The sequence below is a fragment of the Ptiloglossa arizonensis genome, chromosome 13, assembly GCF_051014685.1.
Source record: "Ptiloglossa arizonensis isolate GNS036 chromosome 13, iyPtiAriz1_principal, whole genome shotgun sequence".
Taxonomy (NCBI): Eukaryota; Metazoa; Arthropoda; class Insecta; order Hymenoptera; family Colletidae; genus Ptiloglossa; species Ptiloglossa arizonensis.
Window position 1 is genome coordinate 10,753,551 of NC_135060.1, and position 18,108 is coordinate 10,771,658.

General features: G+C 34.8%; 1 protein-coding gene across 1 annotated transcript in view; it reads left to right on the forward strand.

Moving 5' to 3' along the window:
• Positions 1–18,108, forward strand: part of LOC143153786 (zwei Ig domain protein zig-8) — a 128,509-nt gene that overhangs the window by 82,181 nt on the left and 28,220 nt on the right. Inside the window, exons 3-4 of the mRNA XM_076325333.1 lie at positions 13,660–13,844; positions 14,577–14,790. Coding sequence (XP_076181448.1) covers positions 13,660–13,844; positions 14,577–14,790 — 399 coding nt within the window. The remainder of the gene's footprint in view (positions 1–13,659; positions 13,845–14,576; positions 14,791–18,108) is intronic.

Sequence of the window (18,108 nt, forward strand, 5' to 3'; positions counted from 1 at the left end):
GGAAATTATAAACAGAACTGGCCAATTTATTGCAAGTGGCTTACATTTACTTTAAAGATATTCGAATACGAAATGACTCAACATAACTGTTATCAATTTAAACAATCATGACAGTCGGTACGGAATATTATAAAGATAATAGTCATTTTATGTTTTTCCTTGTTGAATAGAGAAATCTTTCGTATTCATAATTTTTTAATCAAAATGTTACGTCTTGAAACATTCATAGATGTTCCCAAACCTTTCACAATAATTAGTCAAGTTCGAATGCCAGGAAGTGAACAATTGTTAAGTAGGCCATGCCTGCAACAAAACCTATTATGTACGAGGTCGATTCTTTTGTATTTGTTAGCATTCACGAGAAAAGCAATGTCTTACAAGAAGATGATGTTTCTTGTCTCGACTGATACCATGCATTTCGTTAACACATTGAACGTGGGCTTAATTCGATTATGTTTTCATCTACGTCAAAATTAAATTTTAACTAGTGGAACAAAAATGAAAATTCTGATCAAATATTGTATAATCAAATTGAAAGGCGCAAAATCATAACATGTTGTTTGTTCGTTCCACTACCGATTACTTATGATCACCACGGTGCATCATCAGTCGATAATACTGAGTTATTATTCGCGCAGAATAAATTTTCAACAATTCTATGTAGGTAGCGTTACATGTCATACCTTCTAGTAAACAATAATAATACCCTGTAATTGAAGATTAATTTTTTATTTACGAATGTGTGCCTGTCTTAGTTTGCCGAGCGACATGTCGAGTTTTTATTTTATACTGTTCAATTATTATTATAAATATCGATAAAAATTACAAATATTGTTGCCTACAAATGAGTACACCAATGAATACACGACATTCGCGTTAACTGTAACTTGTTTTATTACACTTTCTTCAGTTATTCAATACTGGGCGAACTTACAAATATTTATGTTACGTTACAAATTAAAATAGCAGTAAATATAAACTAGAAATCAGTTAGCTATGCAATTGAAAGGGCACGTAAATTAATAAACAGTTAACTTTTTTGTTTCAATTGGATTTCGTTTTTTGTTTGTAGATAGACTTTGTGATATACAAAGTAATCGTAAACTTCCTTGAAAAATACATAATTTCGTAATCGTATGTATATTCATACTGACGAAGTTTCAACAGGGAATGATTGTTTATTTTACGAGAAATATACGGTGAAGCTTTCATCTAATTGTTTGAGTATTACCTAGAATTTTGATGAAAATTAGAATTAATATTGAAATTAGTATTAAAATATTAAAATTACAAACGCTTTTAACTTAGAAAGGATAGAATCTAAATTCGCGACAGTTTCAAAGAAGCCTAGAAATTGTTCTCGAGCAGCTGTTATTGTAGAGGTTATGCATAATAATTGCAACGATGTCGTACATGTATTCCGACTTCTCCATTGGGTTTAAATTACACACTTATGCCACTTCACGACATCAAAGCACTTACGGGTTCTAAAAGCTGCAAATTCTGCGAAACAAGCGCAGCTGTCATCCTTCATTTCAGACAAGGATTGTGCTTTCAACGTATTAGATTTTACTGACAGTGTCTGGAGATGCTTGCACAGCACACACCTGCGTACCACATGAAATTATGCCGCGATAATTCGACCAGATTCTCCCGCGATTAGAAATGAATATACGTACGTCTGTTTGGAGAGGGTTGATTCGAGATGCATTGAGCGACGATATCCTCGTGCTAAGAGATAATCCAATGAACGATGGTTCGAGATAAACGATACACACTGTAAAAGAAATTCCGTGTTTCCGATACAGCAATATATTTACTAAATAATACATTTAACGTATACTACGTGTGAGAAGACCTGTTATTCGTTAAATTGATTGTTCTCCGTAATAAGCGAAAGAGGAAGTTCAACGAAGTATGAAATATTGCAATCCTTAATCAAATTCTGAGTGATAAATGAAGGAAATAACTCGGTTTTACATTACAGAATAACATCAATGAAGGGTCAAAAATGAACCGGGTGTTCCGAAACAAATATATAACATAATGATAGGAAACTTGCTTTGTACAATAAATATTTAGTATCAATTTGTAGCAGATCAAACTTTTCAGTATTGCATCATACTTGTTTTGAAGAATTTATTTTTGAAACATCTTCGATATCATGTATAATATTTTTGGATAATGAAACATTCTATGAAAACAAGATTATTGTGCAAATCTAATTTAATCCCACCCTACGTATCCAGTGAACCTTATTTTATAATTACATTAAAGGAAATCGCTCGACAAATAAATCTCGGTATGAATTTAGGAAAGTAAATATATAATCGACTACATTTACCCTTCCTAAATTCAATTTGAGGTTTGCTTGCACAACGGTTTCCTTTAATGTAATTATAAAATAAGGTATGAAAGGAAATGTAGAATGAACTATATTTACCTTCCTAAATTTGACGTTTTATGGACGAACATTATTCTCAATACGTGCATTTTCATATACATCATATGCGGGGACCTTTCAGATGTCATCGGACACATTCGTCCATTATGTATATGGTCTATAAAACACGAAAATTATATAGCTGGAAAGCATGTGAATGAATCACAATTTGACCTGAATATAAATAAAAATTAAAATAAAGAAAAGTTCGAAATAAAGTATCCAATGATACGACAAAGATACGGATTGAAATGTCTCTGTAAATCTAATTGCAAATTGTTCGTATCAAATACTATTTTTCAAAATGTTAATACAACTTTAAAAAATCTTGCCCTCTTACTTCCTTTAAAAAGAAATAATCTGACAATTAAATTCATATTATAATAAACGAAATTTGTTACCGGAAATAGAAGAACATGAATTTTTGAGCGATGTTGCCTATAAATCTGTTCATCCGGTGATTTTTAATGACCACAACTGTAAGCTTCTGATGTACCTGCTTAATGCGCCTTACTGTTCCTCGCAAAGTACTCAATGGTCATATAGCGAGGTCACGATTTCTTGAGCATATAAACATGAATAGGCCAGGAAAGAAATCAGGCATTTTCCTCTGCTTAAACGTAAATTATATCCCGCTCGATACGAGTGTACATATCCAAATTGTACAATTTAGCAAATAGTTACGATAACCATCTAAATTTCTTTGGAAATCTACCGTTTCCTTCCGTTCCAGGTATATAAAGCAGTAATTAACGAACTTTTTGAAAAACATCCCCTCAATGAAACAAATTAAATAATTTCTACACTTGAAATAAATGGTAGGTTTAATAAAACTTAAAAAATATAGCCCTGCACAATTGAAAGGGAATTTAACCGAATCCTATTTTTCTACATTGAAAATTTTCTTCCATGCCCACTCTCGAATCGTAAAACGCCTTGACATTTTATATTGTTTCTCATAAGCGAGAAGTACCGTATTATGCAGAGTTTCTGAATGTAAATTCGATGTTCACTTAAATCAAACATGGCGTTGCTCTTATAAATGAAAAGCAAAAGTGAAACCTAAAGTAAAGCTCGTAATCGAAGAGATATATTGTCATTGTTTAACGTCATTGGTCGGGCATGCGCCGATGATCAAGATTTCGTTACAATTCGTACAAGAACACGAAATATACCGGTCGACAGATTCTTTGGTTGAGCGACCGAGTTCGTGTACCACATAGGGGACTGAAAGGTCCGCGGAGAGCGCGAGGGTGAAGGGTGCACCCATTGCCGAAGACATTTAGTTCTCTACTCCGTTAACCCCGAGTACCCTGGCACAATCGAATCAACAACGGATGGGTAATTTCCTCCGAGGACGGAACAAAGCCGGTCGCTCATGGGATATCGAGCTCAAGGGAAAAATGCACGCGGACAAAGAGCCGATAATTGTAATTGCGATCTGGTAGTCACCGAAAATACGATTTATTGCCAGGAAACCCCGAGGAAGTTGTCGCGGTCTGTTAACTCCTTCTCTCGAGGAGAAGTGTATATTACAGCTTAAGAGGTTACGATCGTCTATATATATATATAATACCTATATCCCTTCAACTTTGTAGGTATTTAGCTTCGAAAATGGCTGATTCCTCCGCGAGAGGTGAGAACTTACCAAATCGGTTGTTCGCATTACGAAAGTGTGCGAATAGTTTAGAGTAACTCGTTTACGATAACTTTTTGAGGATAAAGTAATTTTTGTTCTATGTACAGTTCATTAGCACGTTACACGACGAGTAGTATGATTGAAGAACGGAAGATTCTATATGCACAAAGAAATCGAATGAAATAAGACATTTTTGAGAAAATTTCGTTTCGAATGTATTTGGGACACGTGTGTCTTTTACTAGAATTTTATTTAATAGATTCCGTTATAGAGGTCCAGTAGGTTTGTATATAGTATAAAGAAATAATCATTCATACAAGAAAGTTCTGTTTCTTCTGCGTTCTCGATTTGTTTGTATACGTGGAATAGATATTTCGAAACATTCTCATTAAGAAGGAAATAGAATATTTTAAAGAGGACAAACTGTTTCTGTATCAACGTATCAGAAATATTTGGAATTTACACAGCAGTAAGTAATCCAAGAATTTTATGCTATGATATAAATACAGAATTCCGCACTCCAAGAACCGAGAATCAGTTATGTACATTGAGTGACGAGGGGACTTCGATTCCTTGGAAAGTTTGAAGAAATTAGCAGCTAACTGGGAAGAGTAATTAATGGTAAACAGAGAAGGTAATGCGGTACTCTTGCGCTAGTCGTAGCCGTTTCAAATTTCTAGAATATTTCGAGCTGCATATCCTCCGTGCAAAGTCGATGAAATTATTATTAAAGGATTCAATGTTTATTGTCCAATACTAGAAATTTATGTTATTACCTTAAAAGTTAACTGAGATATTGAAGTATACCTGAAGATAGATGCAAGAAAATAATATCTGAATCGCGTTCTGCGCGTTTAAATGTCTTTTGTATTAAATTCAAACGTCTGCACCGCGTATAGTTACGTTAGAGGATAATAATTATCGAAACTGTCCGACATTGTATTATATATACAATAGTAGCGTTGAGAGCTACTTCAAGCGAAACAAAGTAACTAACTTCCCGTTACGAAACGTTCATCTTCAGTGAAATATTTGAACATCGTTATTAAACATTTAAATACATGTATCGTAATTGTTTATTACAATTAAATAATAGAAGTATTTTGCTTTACCGCGTAAACAGAATGGTTCCAAGTATTTCGAAACCAATTATCAACTTTCGAAACGATTCAAAAGAACTTGGAGTATTCGGAACTCCGTTTGTCTAATCGAAAGTCATAAAATTTTGAAATAAATGGTTATTACAGATCAGAACCGCGTTACGATTGAAAGGCTACATGATTCACGTACAGAAGCCATACAGGTCGAATAGATTTTCAATTTTCTGGTAACCACAAAGTTGTTCTCGACCCTGGACAATTTTCTTTCCGTCGAAAATGGACTTCCTTCACTCGTCGCGGTCTATAGGCACACATAAGCACATAAGAAAGTATTGGATACCTCGACCCCGATGGCTGAGAGGATCAAGGATTGACCTCGACGGACTGTGGAAGAAACCTGTTACGAGTTCGATAAGTAACATGTTGACTCACAGGAGAATCTCACCAGCTCCAAAATTCCGAAATTTTTTGAACATTTTACGTAAGTAGGGTTGAGAGGGTTAAATCTACCCTGGAAGAAAATGTAAATTTTTCTTTTTCGTAAAATATCTCCAGAACGGTCAAAAGTACTAAGAAAAGCTTCAAACGAAGGTTGCACAGTTTTTTATATCTATGAAACTACATAAAAATAATCGTTGGAAAAGAAACATCTGAAAAAGAATAACTTGAAGAAATATGGACCTTTCGATAATTATTTGTACTCCGAAATTATAAACTACATAATTTTGGTTTAAATTTTTTCTCGATATTTCTTATGACTCTGGAGATATTCCCCGAGAAAGAAAAATTTGCTTGCTTTTCAAGGGGTGATTCGCCCCATCAAATCGTATTATGGTATCAAAGAAAAATGATATTGTGTTACGGACGAATTACGCTACTTGCACAAAATGTTTCAATATTTTTGGAATTTTCGGGCTCGTAAACGCCTCTTGTCGGTCGAAGTTCTAATTTTATATTTAATTATAAAATAATTTATTTTGGAAACAAATGTCTCAAAGGACGTGTTAGATTTTTGTGCTGACGCCGTACGACCAACATATGAAACTCGTTGTAGTGTACCAGTTCCTTTTGGATGGAATGTTCCATATAATATTTCGAATATTTCAATATTTTGATATCTTTTATAGATTGCTGATTATTGTCGGCAATAATTGCAAGTCCTCTTAATTGTTTAACACTACTTTTTGTATAGAAAACCTTTTCCGTTCTAAGAAATCACCGTATGGAAACGTGACTCGTAGAATTGCAGGTTAGAAACAGGTTTTACAACAATCAGGAGAGAATAAAGCGAGAGAAAGGTAGAGGAGAACCTCTGGTGCCCTCGATGGCGTCATCTGTTCTTTGTCGATAAGTCAGGGAAACATGATATTTGGTTGGTTCGTTCAGACTGGTTCTCTAATTATTTCAAGCAGAGTATTAGGTATAGAATAACTCATTGCACTGCGATTCTATGGTAAATCTACTGGATCTTAAATGATGATATTGACATAATAATGTTATGTCACATTGTACGTTGCACTTTATACAGGGTGTTACCGGATAAGTGGTATCACCGAGAAGATGGTGATTCTGTGTGTGAAAATTAATCAAAGAAAAGGAATAACATTTCCCGCTTGAAGCACCCTGTACATAACTTCAATATTATAAATTAATGAAGTGCAGCTGATAAATTACTACCTTGAGTTTTTATTTAAATACATGTGCAGTTCTGTTACATAAGAAAATACCGAAGTTGCTATATTTCATACACAATACCATTGAAAATCAGAGACAATTTATTTACGTAACTGGCAGAGCATCGTACTATTACAGTTCTTTCTTGTTTACTTTGAACGTCTTTCTATCTTGACTTATTTTACACTTGAGTTACGCTGTTTAAATGTTGAAACGATAATCTAAAGGTACTTCGTTGTTGGCGGTTGTTTCTCAGTATAGAAAACAAGGTTTCGATATTGGTTGGTGCAAAGTTTGAAGGTAGAAAGTAATGAAGTGAAAGAACAGAGAATGCAGTGTAGCGGTCAATAGAAAATTTCTTCTGAGGTAGAAATGTAATCGAATGCTTTTATTATCATAAAAGTAGATAAGCTACTTTATTATGAGCGAGAGTGCTGATCAAAAATTATCGTCGGATATTAGAGTCCATAACTTCTGGGATGTAATCTGATGGGTGAAGAGCCGTGTGATAAAAAATTTACTTGCTACGTGACAGTGTATATAAGTAACAGATAAAGTGTTCAAGCTTCATTTGTGGAAAAATATTCTAAAAATTAGGAACAATATGATTTATAGAAAGATTGTTGCCGGATGTTTCGACAAAACGAAAGAAGGTAATTGTAATAAAATCGCTAGTATTCGAACAGCATATTTTCTTATTGGTATACAACATTGAACTTTTTCCTATTGAAACAAGTATACACTTGGAATATTCGGTGATAATTTATTGTTAATATTGTAAAATTTTTATTTGCACTTGCCTCTTATGCTCTTTTTCTTTCGTCATGTCTTTATCATTCCTGTATAGTATTATTACAACGATGTGCAATAAGAACGCAAGATAAACATTTCAAAAACAAATCATATTATACAAGTAATTTTTGACCAAAATTGTCCCCGTGAAAAGTTTGTCAGATATTTATCGCCCAACTGAATTTCATAACTCTGTATTCGGTATACAGCAATGACCTCTTCACCACACACAATGAATGCATCAAAAAGCGTTTACATGTTCCTGCAACTTTCACAAAGTTTAATTACTGGTTCTTCATGAGGCCAGTAGCCATGGAAATGAAAGCTTGGCGACCAACATTTAATAACGATTGAGGAACGACCTGGTTGATCGCAAAATTCTACGGATAATAATCCCGAATGGAGATTTTTATGAAATTTTTAGTTACTTTAGAACGAACAGATTATTGTAATAAAATTATTAATCGATTCTTTTTGAATGAAGCGCTTAAAATACTGTTTAACTTTAGAAACGTGAAATTTTGTTATGAATTTATACATATGTAGAAACATGTATTGTACATGTATATACTTTACATAAATTTTTTATATTGAGTGAGTCTACCGAAAAGAGAAAATCTAATTATAATCTTTACTAGCTACAGTTTGACATTTTTTTGTCACAAAAATTCGTAATGATGGGTGGAAGTTACATTTTCGAAATACTTTTTCAAATAGAACTTTACGAAAAAATCAAATACTTGGAAAAAGCATACGTATTGTTGTTCAAGTAATAGACTTTATTATGTCTCGCGATCATATTTTTTCTATAATCAACTTGGACATTTATTATTATTTATTATAATTAGAGCAATACTCAATTCTCTACACTACTAATTACTATAATAAGTTAACTTCATTACGCACATATTTTGGGTGTACACACATCTGATTACATAGAATCAGGCTCTACTCCCAGGGTTTCCTTCCTCCCTGATACACGCATGCGTGCAACATCTCAACTAACACGTAAACCGTATTGGCAATGCATACACGCATGAATAATTTTGAATATTTCCAAAAAGAATTAATTCAACAATTAAATACGTATTTATCATTCGATGTCGAATTTATCTAAACTAAATTTGTAATCATATACATATAAAATGTTACGAGCTGTGGTAGTTATTTACAATGTTACAAAGATGTACTACGTCACAGCAATTTTTAAATTTAATTTTTAATATTTTCTCCGTCACGTTAATTTAGATGTCAAAAACGTTCTTAAACTTCCCCTTGTGACTACTTTTAAACGCGGGAACAAAAAGAAGTCACAAAGTGACAAGTGTGGAATGTAAGATGAGTACATCGGTATAGTAATTGATTTAAAAGCCAGATATTGTCACACTTTTGTGTGCAATTTGTAGGCAACGAGCAACACGTTTACGTAACACTTTCGAAACATTCGAATAAAAGTTTTTCTTAACCGTTCGATCGTTATTTGTATCTTTTTGGAATCGTAGTACACCGAGGCCATTTTATAAAATTGAACTCGATAAAGGAACTAGACTCGTGACAACCTTCAAATTGTTCCATGAACGAAATGCAGTGTTGCTATATTGCCAGCAAAATATTTACCATTGAAACTTTATCGTCACACCTTGTGTTTATATAATTAGATATTGAGGTGTGTGCATTAGATTGCGTGAAAGCAAGTTTAGGAAAAGAATAATCTCCAGATTTTTCACTCGGATGAAATTGTTTGACTTTTTCCTTGAAACTTTGTTCGTAACAGTAAAAAAGATAACGATGTGTTTTGATTTTGAAGTATCGGGTATATTAACTTACAAATATTTATTTTACGCAACACGTTTTCCGCAATTCCACGTACACATATAAATTCTTTAAAATTGCTACTTTTATCGCAAGTAAGATAAAAATTATTCCACGGATGAGAACGATGAATATGAATTCGACTGACGTAGAACTGGGCTATGTTACTCTATGACAGAAATTATTTAAAACTTTTGTTCTCGCTAGAAAATACACTGCTGATCTTCGTAGCGTTTCTCAAGACGTCTTAGCGAGGAAGACCATAAATGTACCCTGCTCGTAACGGATGGAAAACTATAAATGAAACTGCGTACAATACAACTATAGTAATTTGCATAATCCTCGTTACTTTGATATTTTACGACCCGGACAAAGTCGTATTTCTCGTGCATATCACAGAATACAGCAGCCAAAGAAGAAGTTTGATGAAAGTGTCTTGGAGCGTGTTCCGTGAATGTTAATTAACGAGATAATAGTGTATAATGTTACCGCGGAGTTCATAGCTTTCGTTCGACCTCTTCCAACCACTTTGTCGTATTTTACGAGCACGGACATACTGTGGTTTAACAAAAAAAAAAAGAAAAAAAAATTGAAAATTTAAACAACGTGCATGCATTCTCGACAACGACAAAGGACAAACAAACAGAGATAAAGTAAATTACATTTGACCGGCAGAAATGTATGCTTTCAAAATGTTCAGGCTTAAGAAGCGATAGAATTTCATTTCCTTCGCTTTAATTTCCACAACCGCCTGCACCCATTCACGATCACATAATTATATTTCCTGTTTCCCCGCACACGAAACGCAAAAATTGTTCGAGATTAAATCCGCACGAAAGTTCTTTCGCGGAAGGTCAAAAGGTTAAGTGGCGAAAGCCTTATACCTGCCTCTGCGATTTCTCCGAGCTTCTTCTCTCCTTGTATTCCGTTTCTGGTTACTTTCAAGATCTTCCTCCTTTGTGCCCTTTCCGTAACTCGAATTCACGGAACGAGCGCTCGTCGTTTCAGAATATTACGGTATTATTAAATAATTAAAACGAAAAAAAAAAAGAAAGGTATTCGAGTTCGATAACTACGACGCGGAACGATACTCCGTCTCGTCCTTTTTTTTCACTCTCCGTGCTTCATTTCCTTCTTTCATGGTGCCCCGTTTTTTTGTGACACTTTTTTCTCCAAGAAAAATGTCGCCGGATCCGCTACGCTCTCATCTTACCAAGACCGGTCCCGATTGTTCTGGGATTTCGACGTTTCCACGCTTTGTTGCGTTTTAGCATCGAACGTTGCACCGCATCGAGTGGAAAGCGATTGCGTCTGAATAGTCGAAGAAGCAAATCCTCCCTCCAGCGACAACGACTGTCAGCGAAATCGATTGTTTGACGCGCTGATTCGATCTCGGCCACAAAGGTGTCCCGTTGCTGATTGAAGAACCGAGAAAGTCCGTCCGTTGTTGCTATACAAAGGTACACAACGAGGGCGGTGTATTGTTTCGTTAGATCGTGGAAACATTTCTTCGATAGATAACTATGATATCAACCACTTAACGCACGGATATTCATTTTCAAATTTCAAAATCGTACCTTTCGAATATTCGTCTAAAATCGAAGTCTGAGAATATTGTATCGAGGCGAGGTGCCACAAGCATCGCTTATTTGGATTCGAAATATTAAAAGAAACAAATTAACAGCAAACTTGCAACTGAATTGTGCAAGACACGATTACTTAAGAAAAAATAGTCTTTTATTATTGTTCGAAGAAAATCAAATTTGTATAGTTTCGGTAGCGCAAGAATTAATTTCGATATTACAAATGAGGAGAAATCGTGCGGAATGGGAATAATAATAATTGTTTTCATGAGTGCAGAACACAATTAGGGTTTAACTGATGTTATTGGAGATGACTTTAAGAATGAAACAAAGCTATTCGAGAAGAACAGAGTTATCACGGAAGAAACTACTTAGCACCGAAGACTTTGAGGAATTTAAGTCTGTTTCAAGACTAAAGCAGCTAGATGGTATTTTCAACTAGAACAGTCGACGAAATTATTACTGTTTTACTAACATGTACTGGAAGATATAAATAGTGACAACCGAGGTAAATTTAAATTCAATTTGAACTAAATAGAAGTTTGTGTAATATTTTTTCGGGAATAGGTCAGTGAATATCAAATTGGAATAAATTATGTCTGTGAACATACACCAGATATCGAAGTTTAATGAAATTTCCGCAGCAAAGTGCTTCTTCGTATAAACACGAATGGAGTACATATTTGCGATAAATTTGATGAACTAAATATTTTTACTTCCAACGTTCTGATCCATTCCTGAAAATATACATATTCGGGCCAACTGATAAATTAAATTTCAGCAGATATAATAGTTCCCTTTTACGTAAACTCTTTGTACAAGGTGGCTGCTTATAAGCTGTTCGGTCGATCGATGCAATACGTGCGTTGAACGCCTATACGCGTTCAAAGTTTATGCTCAATAAACGCAACTATCAAAGTTTCGCAAGTGGTGCGCACTGGACGTTCGAACCTTAGCATCGAAAGGGTTAAGATAATATAAAGCGATATTAATTGAACAATTTCGTTGGCGAAAATGAAATACGGTGTTGAAATAAGTCATGAAAAACCGATGGTCGATAAATTTAAATGAAAGTCTCCGTAGATGTCCGTGCAAAACCGAAACTAGTGATGGGGGAAATTAGTGTCTGTATCGATAAATTCTTCGCGTTCCAGATACCACAAACTGTGATGCTTCTCCGCATCCGCGAGTAAATCTCATCGAACCTTACGACGAACAATCTCGAGCGCTCCAAGAATTTTACTTTTTCGCGTCTCTTGCTTCGATGGATATTGCTCAGAGCATTGGCTCGACAATGGTTCCACTTGATGATCGGAACACTCGTTCTCATTTATTTTAAAATAACTAAAATTGTCGGCATACAAACGTACCTGGAATATCATTCGATCACCGAAGGTATATATATCAATTATTTTATTTTCGTTTATTAATCGATGGCGATCAAATTTATTCGCTATCTGATCGTTCAGTATTGTTTTTAACAATATGCTTCATTAATTAAAGAGATTCCAGTGAATATCTAAATGATGGAGAGTATTTATGCGTTAAAACTTTCGATGCATTTATTATTATATAGCATTTCTGTTCGAAGCTTTGAAATAAATTAAACTGAAAAATTGAAACGTCGAGAGTAAAAGTTGATATATTGAGCAATACCTTTCTTTATTAGGAAGTAAAAATGAATTTTTAAAGAAATTTTATACAGATAATTCCTCGATGATTCGAAGAAAAGGAAATAAATCTCGATGACAAGGTATTGGACAATTGCTGGATTAGTCCAGTAAGAGAAGGAAGCTGACTTGTCTGATTTGTTTCAATAAAAATGCTTGTTGCCTCCGTAACTCGAAAGAGACTTCTCTGCTAGTGGTATAATAAAGGGTTCTTGTGATTTACGCCGTGGCAAATAGTGTTGTTAGCAAACGATGCCGCAGCTGATAAATCAACGATCGCGGAATGATTCATGGAATGGTAGTGCAATTTACTTGAACACCTTCCTCGCATTTTTAGCGTTTCCCTATACAAGCTTGACGCATCCGTGAGAATCCTATTACAACGCCGCCATGAAAGACGGATGCCTGCAGCTTATGGGAAAATCTTGGCGAAATTGTACCCTTCCTTAAAAGAATAAAAATCGGTGTTTTATTTTATTTCCGTTTTATACCGTGTCTAGGAAGCATGAAATTCTCCTTTAATTAAGAAGATATAATCGGTATACGCTGGACTGGGTAGATTTATGGTAGCTTTATTTAAATGAAACGGCCAAGAATACATTCTACATAGATAAACCTATCTTAGTTGATACAATAAACATGTTTTATTGTTTCCCAAGTACGAGGTTAAATCGTGCCTTGCACGACAAGTTTCTACAACATTAATTAATTCAATCGTTTTCTTTTTCATTAATTTCACGATATCGTTTAATGTGGTTACACATTCGATATAAAATATTTACCCATGAGTTATTTCGTTTCTTCTTCTGATATTTAATGGCATAATACTTTCATAATAGTATTCCTTTTATAGCCTGTTAAGTTTTTCGATAAAGTATCGAGTTTATAAATATGATTTTTTGAAAAAAATTCCGTCATTTACCACATGTTTATTAATTTGTTACAGAGGAAATAATCGCTAACCTGCCACCTCTACGAATCCCTCGCCTGAGGCACCATCGAGTGACAGATTGGGATCCTTATTTTGAAAATGCTGATGGTCAGGGCATCAATGGGTCTCAGAACGTGGCATTGCACCTTGGTGCAACAGCTCTCCTCGATTGTCGTGTCGCAATGCTCGCTGGAAAGAAGGTACGATTCGTGTCATATCGTAAAATACCTATAGAAGTAAGTATATTGCTGAAAATAAAGGATTTCTAATCAATTGAAATGTTTGATTTTACAGTAGAGAGTAAATATCAAAAAGGAAAGAAATATTTTATATTATATACTACGAGACATTTATCGAATGTCCAATTTGTATTGGTAATATAACAAAAGTTTGTTATCCTGTTCGAATAGATAATCCTCTAATAAATCTGAGCAATATACTTAAAACAACCTCCCTCTTACCTGTACTTACACACCGCACAATCATTCTATATTAAAACACTTGATATCTTTCAAATATAGTATACCTATCAATATTTGTATATTATTATTGAAACCACGTCACTTTTATTATCGATAGAATCTTGAACCCACTGTTTTCTAATCGAATTTCTACCTAACATTGCTAGACGTTTCTACAGTCAAAATAGGTTCTAAATTGTCAGGTGCTTCACGGTTGTAAATATTCGAAGTATCGTAAATCAAAAGCACTGCTGAGCTGCCAAAATGGAAGACATATGTAAAGCGGATAATTGAAAAGGTCCCCTAACATGAGACAAACGTATCAACTGACAGCGGCCGTTCTAAATGTATAACGCGTTGCAATGCAATTAGCGTCTCTTGATGCACCCTAATTTAACTCCCAAACATTCTAACTACACACATCGTTATGCAGAATCGCATGCAACTGTAGAATCTGTGTCACAATTATAGGTCATGTGGTTACGCCGCAACGCCGACTGGGCATCCCTTTTAACCCTGGGTAATACCACTCACATTTCCGATCCCAGGTACAGCGTCAGCTTCCAATATCCAAACAACTGGAGACTCGCAATCGCCAGGGTGCGAAGGGAGGACCGTGGATTATACGTCTGTCAAGTAAACACGCACCCCCCGAGAATGCTCGTCACTAACGTCACTGTTCTAGGTAATGCTGCGTTTCTACCAAATGCTACACACTACTCGTGTAACGATGAATCAGGAATCCGGATACTACACGATATCAATTTCAGTGCGTAGCCGATGACCGTATCAATATTAAGGTTAGAGAGGGTATCGATATCCCAAAGGATGTCCACGAAGGACACTTTTATTTTTGCATGAAAATTTCAACGCTCAACTTTCTATTATATTTTCACAATTTCTTTTTCGCGAACGGTGGATAGATTGAAATATTATATTTTCGTGCCTTTACTTTTACGCGCAACCCGTGACAGACACGTGACCGGCAGCGATTGTGTTCCTGACTCGAAAATTCTCGAGATTTAAAAAAAAAAAAGATCCATACGTGTTCGCAGAGAAAAATATCAAACATTTCAATTCCTGGAAACATTTTTCGCAAAATTCTCACGGGACACAATGGATTTGGTTCGGAAATATTGCAACGCAGGAAAAGCGAAATGGTGTTTGAAATCGTAGAATTAAAATCTGAAAATATCAAATTTATATACCTGTTTAGAGGAACGATACTTGAATGTTCGTGTCTATTATTGTAATAACGAATCTGATGATTTGGAATTACAGCTAATCTACGAGTCTTGTCCAATTTATAAAATAACGAAGTTGATAGACAGATATTTAAAAGAATTTTAACTTTTGGTAAAAATGAAGAATTTGTGTGTTATGAAATTTCTACATATAATATGTCTCTGTAAATTACAATCAATATTAATTGGGAGTTAGTCTTTTAAAAATTAGGATCAACATGTATTGTATCAAAATATGATGTAGTATGAATTGTTGTTTGCAACAATAACTTACTTAGGACGGTGAAAACTCTTGAGATAAAAAAGAACTGAGTTCAAGCCGTGAAAAATTATGTGAGCACACTACTCTTTCTGCAGCGAGGAAAAACGTGAGGAGCATAATACAGACTCCAGAGCCACGAGACTCGACGCCGACTAACCTAATCTCTTGAGATAGAATACCGATTATCTCAAAATCATTAGACCGATACAGATGACTCAGGTCTCTGGAATCCAATACAGACGACACTAGACCGATGGGAATTGATAAAGAAAACGCTGATCCCGATAGAAACCACAATGGGCTCATTTTCCTTCCATTTATTTAACGACTTTGTCATACTGTAAGTAACAGAAATGGAAATTCACGAAAATACAATTTGTAAAAGAAGAGCAAAATATTAATTAAATGCTGCTCGCATCAAAGTAAATGCACTAATAGCTGTTGCTTTATATTTTAATTTTGAATTTCTGAACCCTACTTAAAGCTAAGACAAAAGAAATATTATAAGTGTAAGAGAAGAAGAAGAAGTATGAAATAAGTGAAAATAAAGTAACATAAAGCAAGTTTAAATGAAAAGTAGATTTCTAAGTAACACGAACCAACTGGGATCAAATTTCAGAAGAAGTGTGGAAACTTAAAATCTGTAAAGAGATATGTAAAAAAAAAGAAACTTAAAATCTGTAGAAAGATATGTAAAAAAAAAGAAACTTGAAATTTGTAAATACGGTAAATGTATGTGGAGAGATTTAAACAAAATCTGGTGATTAGTTTACCGTCGATATGTGGAGACTCATGGATCATGATACAGGGCAGCAACAGACACGTGGGACTTAATACCCATAACCCCGGAATTATAAGATAGAACCAATCCCCATGATCGATAGATCCCCGAAGTCCAGGAATTATCGACTCCTAGAACCCCTTGTCGTTTTGAGATGTTCCGAACTCGAGGCCAGCCTAAGCCAGAACCCTTCAGGTCCCCCCATGCCCCGAATCCTTGAATCGCCAAGGTCCATTGGATTTCCAGAGAGTGTAGAATCGTCCACTAATTCCTAGGTTATCTCTATCGAGGTCAAGCAGCTTGGGTTCATCTCAGTCATTAGACAGGAATCATATGTATAGAGCCCCATCACCATAGTCATCCGTTTCGGGTGTCACTAGACTAGGGTAGACTATATCAGGTTCCAATGGACCAGGATCGTGTGTAACTTAGTTGAACCAGTCTGTGATTTGCTACAAGGGATCTTACAGGTCATGGGTTACTTATATCGGGATCTTTTAGATAAAGATGGCGACTTCCACGTATTTGAGATCTTCGATATTGAATATCGCGCTTTATAAAGTAATCTCTACTGTGTCTCATCGTTCTAGAGTTGTCAATCTTGGGACGTACAACTCTCGAATCTATATTTGACACCAATTGTCCTAGGTTCTGTCATAGAATCTCATAAATGAACATCTATACCTCTGTGTAAATAATTTGGATTATTAAGAATTTTCTGTTTTACCTTAATCAAAATTAAAGGAAGTTATAACGTTGATTGCGTTGTAGGTTGCCAGCTACGTAGATATCAGATCCGGTTGGTGGAAATTCCTGGACAATTTGGACAGTTTAATTACCTAGTGTACTTGTTTCGCAAACGAGGAAACCAAATTCGAATTACTATCCATTAATCCTGTCCGAGTTTTATTCCATCTACGAAAATGCATAGGAAAATTCGAAGCTTTGTATTTCCTAAACCTTACTAAAAATACAGAATATTCGTAAAATATTCCAAATAATGCGCTACATATTAGAGATAAAATATTGTAGCGAGAAAATGAAATTAGAAATTCGTATTATAAATATACCGTTAAGTGAAGAATACTCCGAAATGCATCGGATTTTGTAAAATGAGCTACTTTATAATTTCAAACTCATACTTTCGAGTACACTCCTGATGTCCCGTTTTAAATATTTTTATTAACATCAGTTTCCCTAATATTATAGCAATATTACGACGAAAAGTATTAATGAACATTTTTCAAGAAAAAGACTATTTTATTAAAGTTCTCAGATTATGGAGCAGCGTGAAGCTTGAAATACGAAGAGTTGATGTTTGAAAAATTGGTTGCGAACTGTGTACTCCGAGTTTTGCCACTAAGTTTAATACTTTAAGTTTTACCAATAACCGAAGTAATGAAATTTCGATAATCGAAGTTTCAAGATATTGATTGGTCAAGTTGAGTTAGATGTATTACAGTTGTTACTGCCATTGGGTGACATATAAAGGATGTATCGTAATATGTGAAACCCACTTCAACGGTGGATTGGTAACACAACAACAACGATAAAGTTTATGTGTAAAGTTTATACATGTGCCCCATTTGACCTTATTTTCAACTTATAGCCATTTTTTACTCCAGTATTTGTGGCTGTTTACCTCAATAGAAAATACTCGAATAATTTGACTTATAGAGTGGAATGATCAACAAGGTCGAGAGATATTAAGAACTT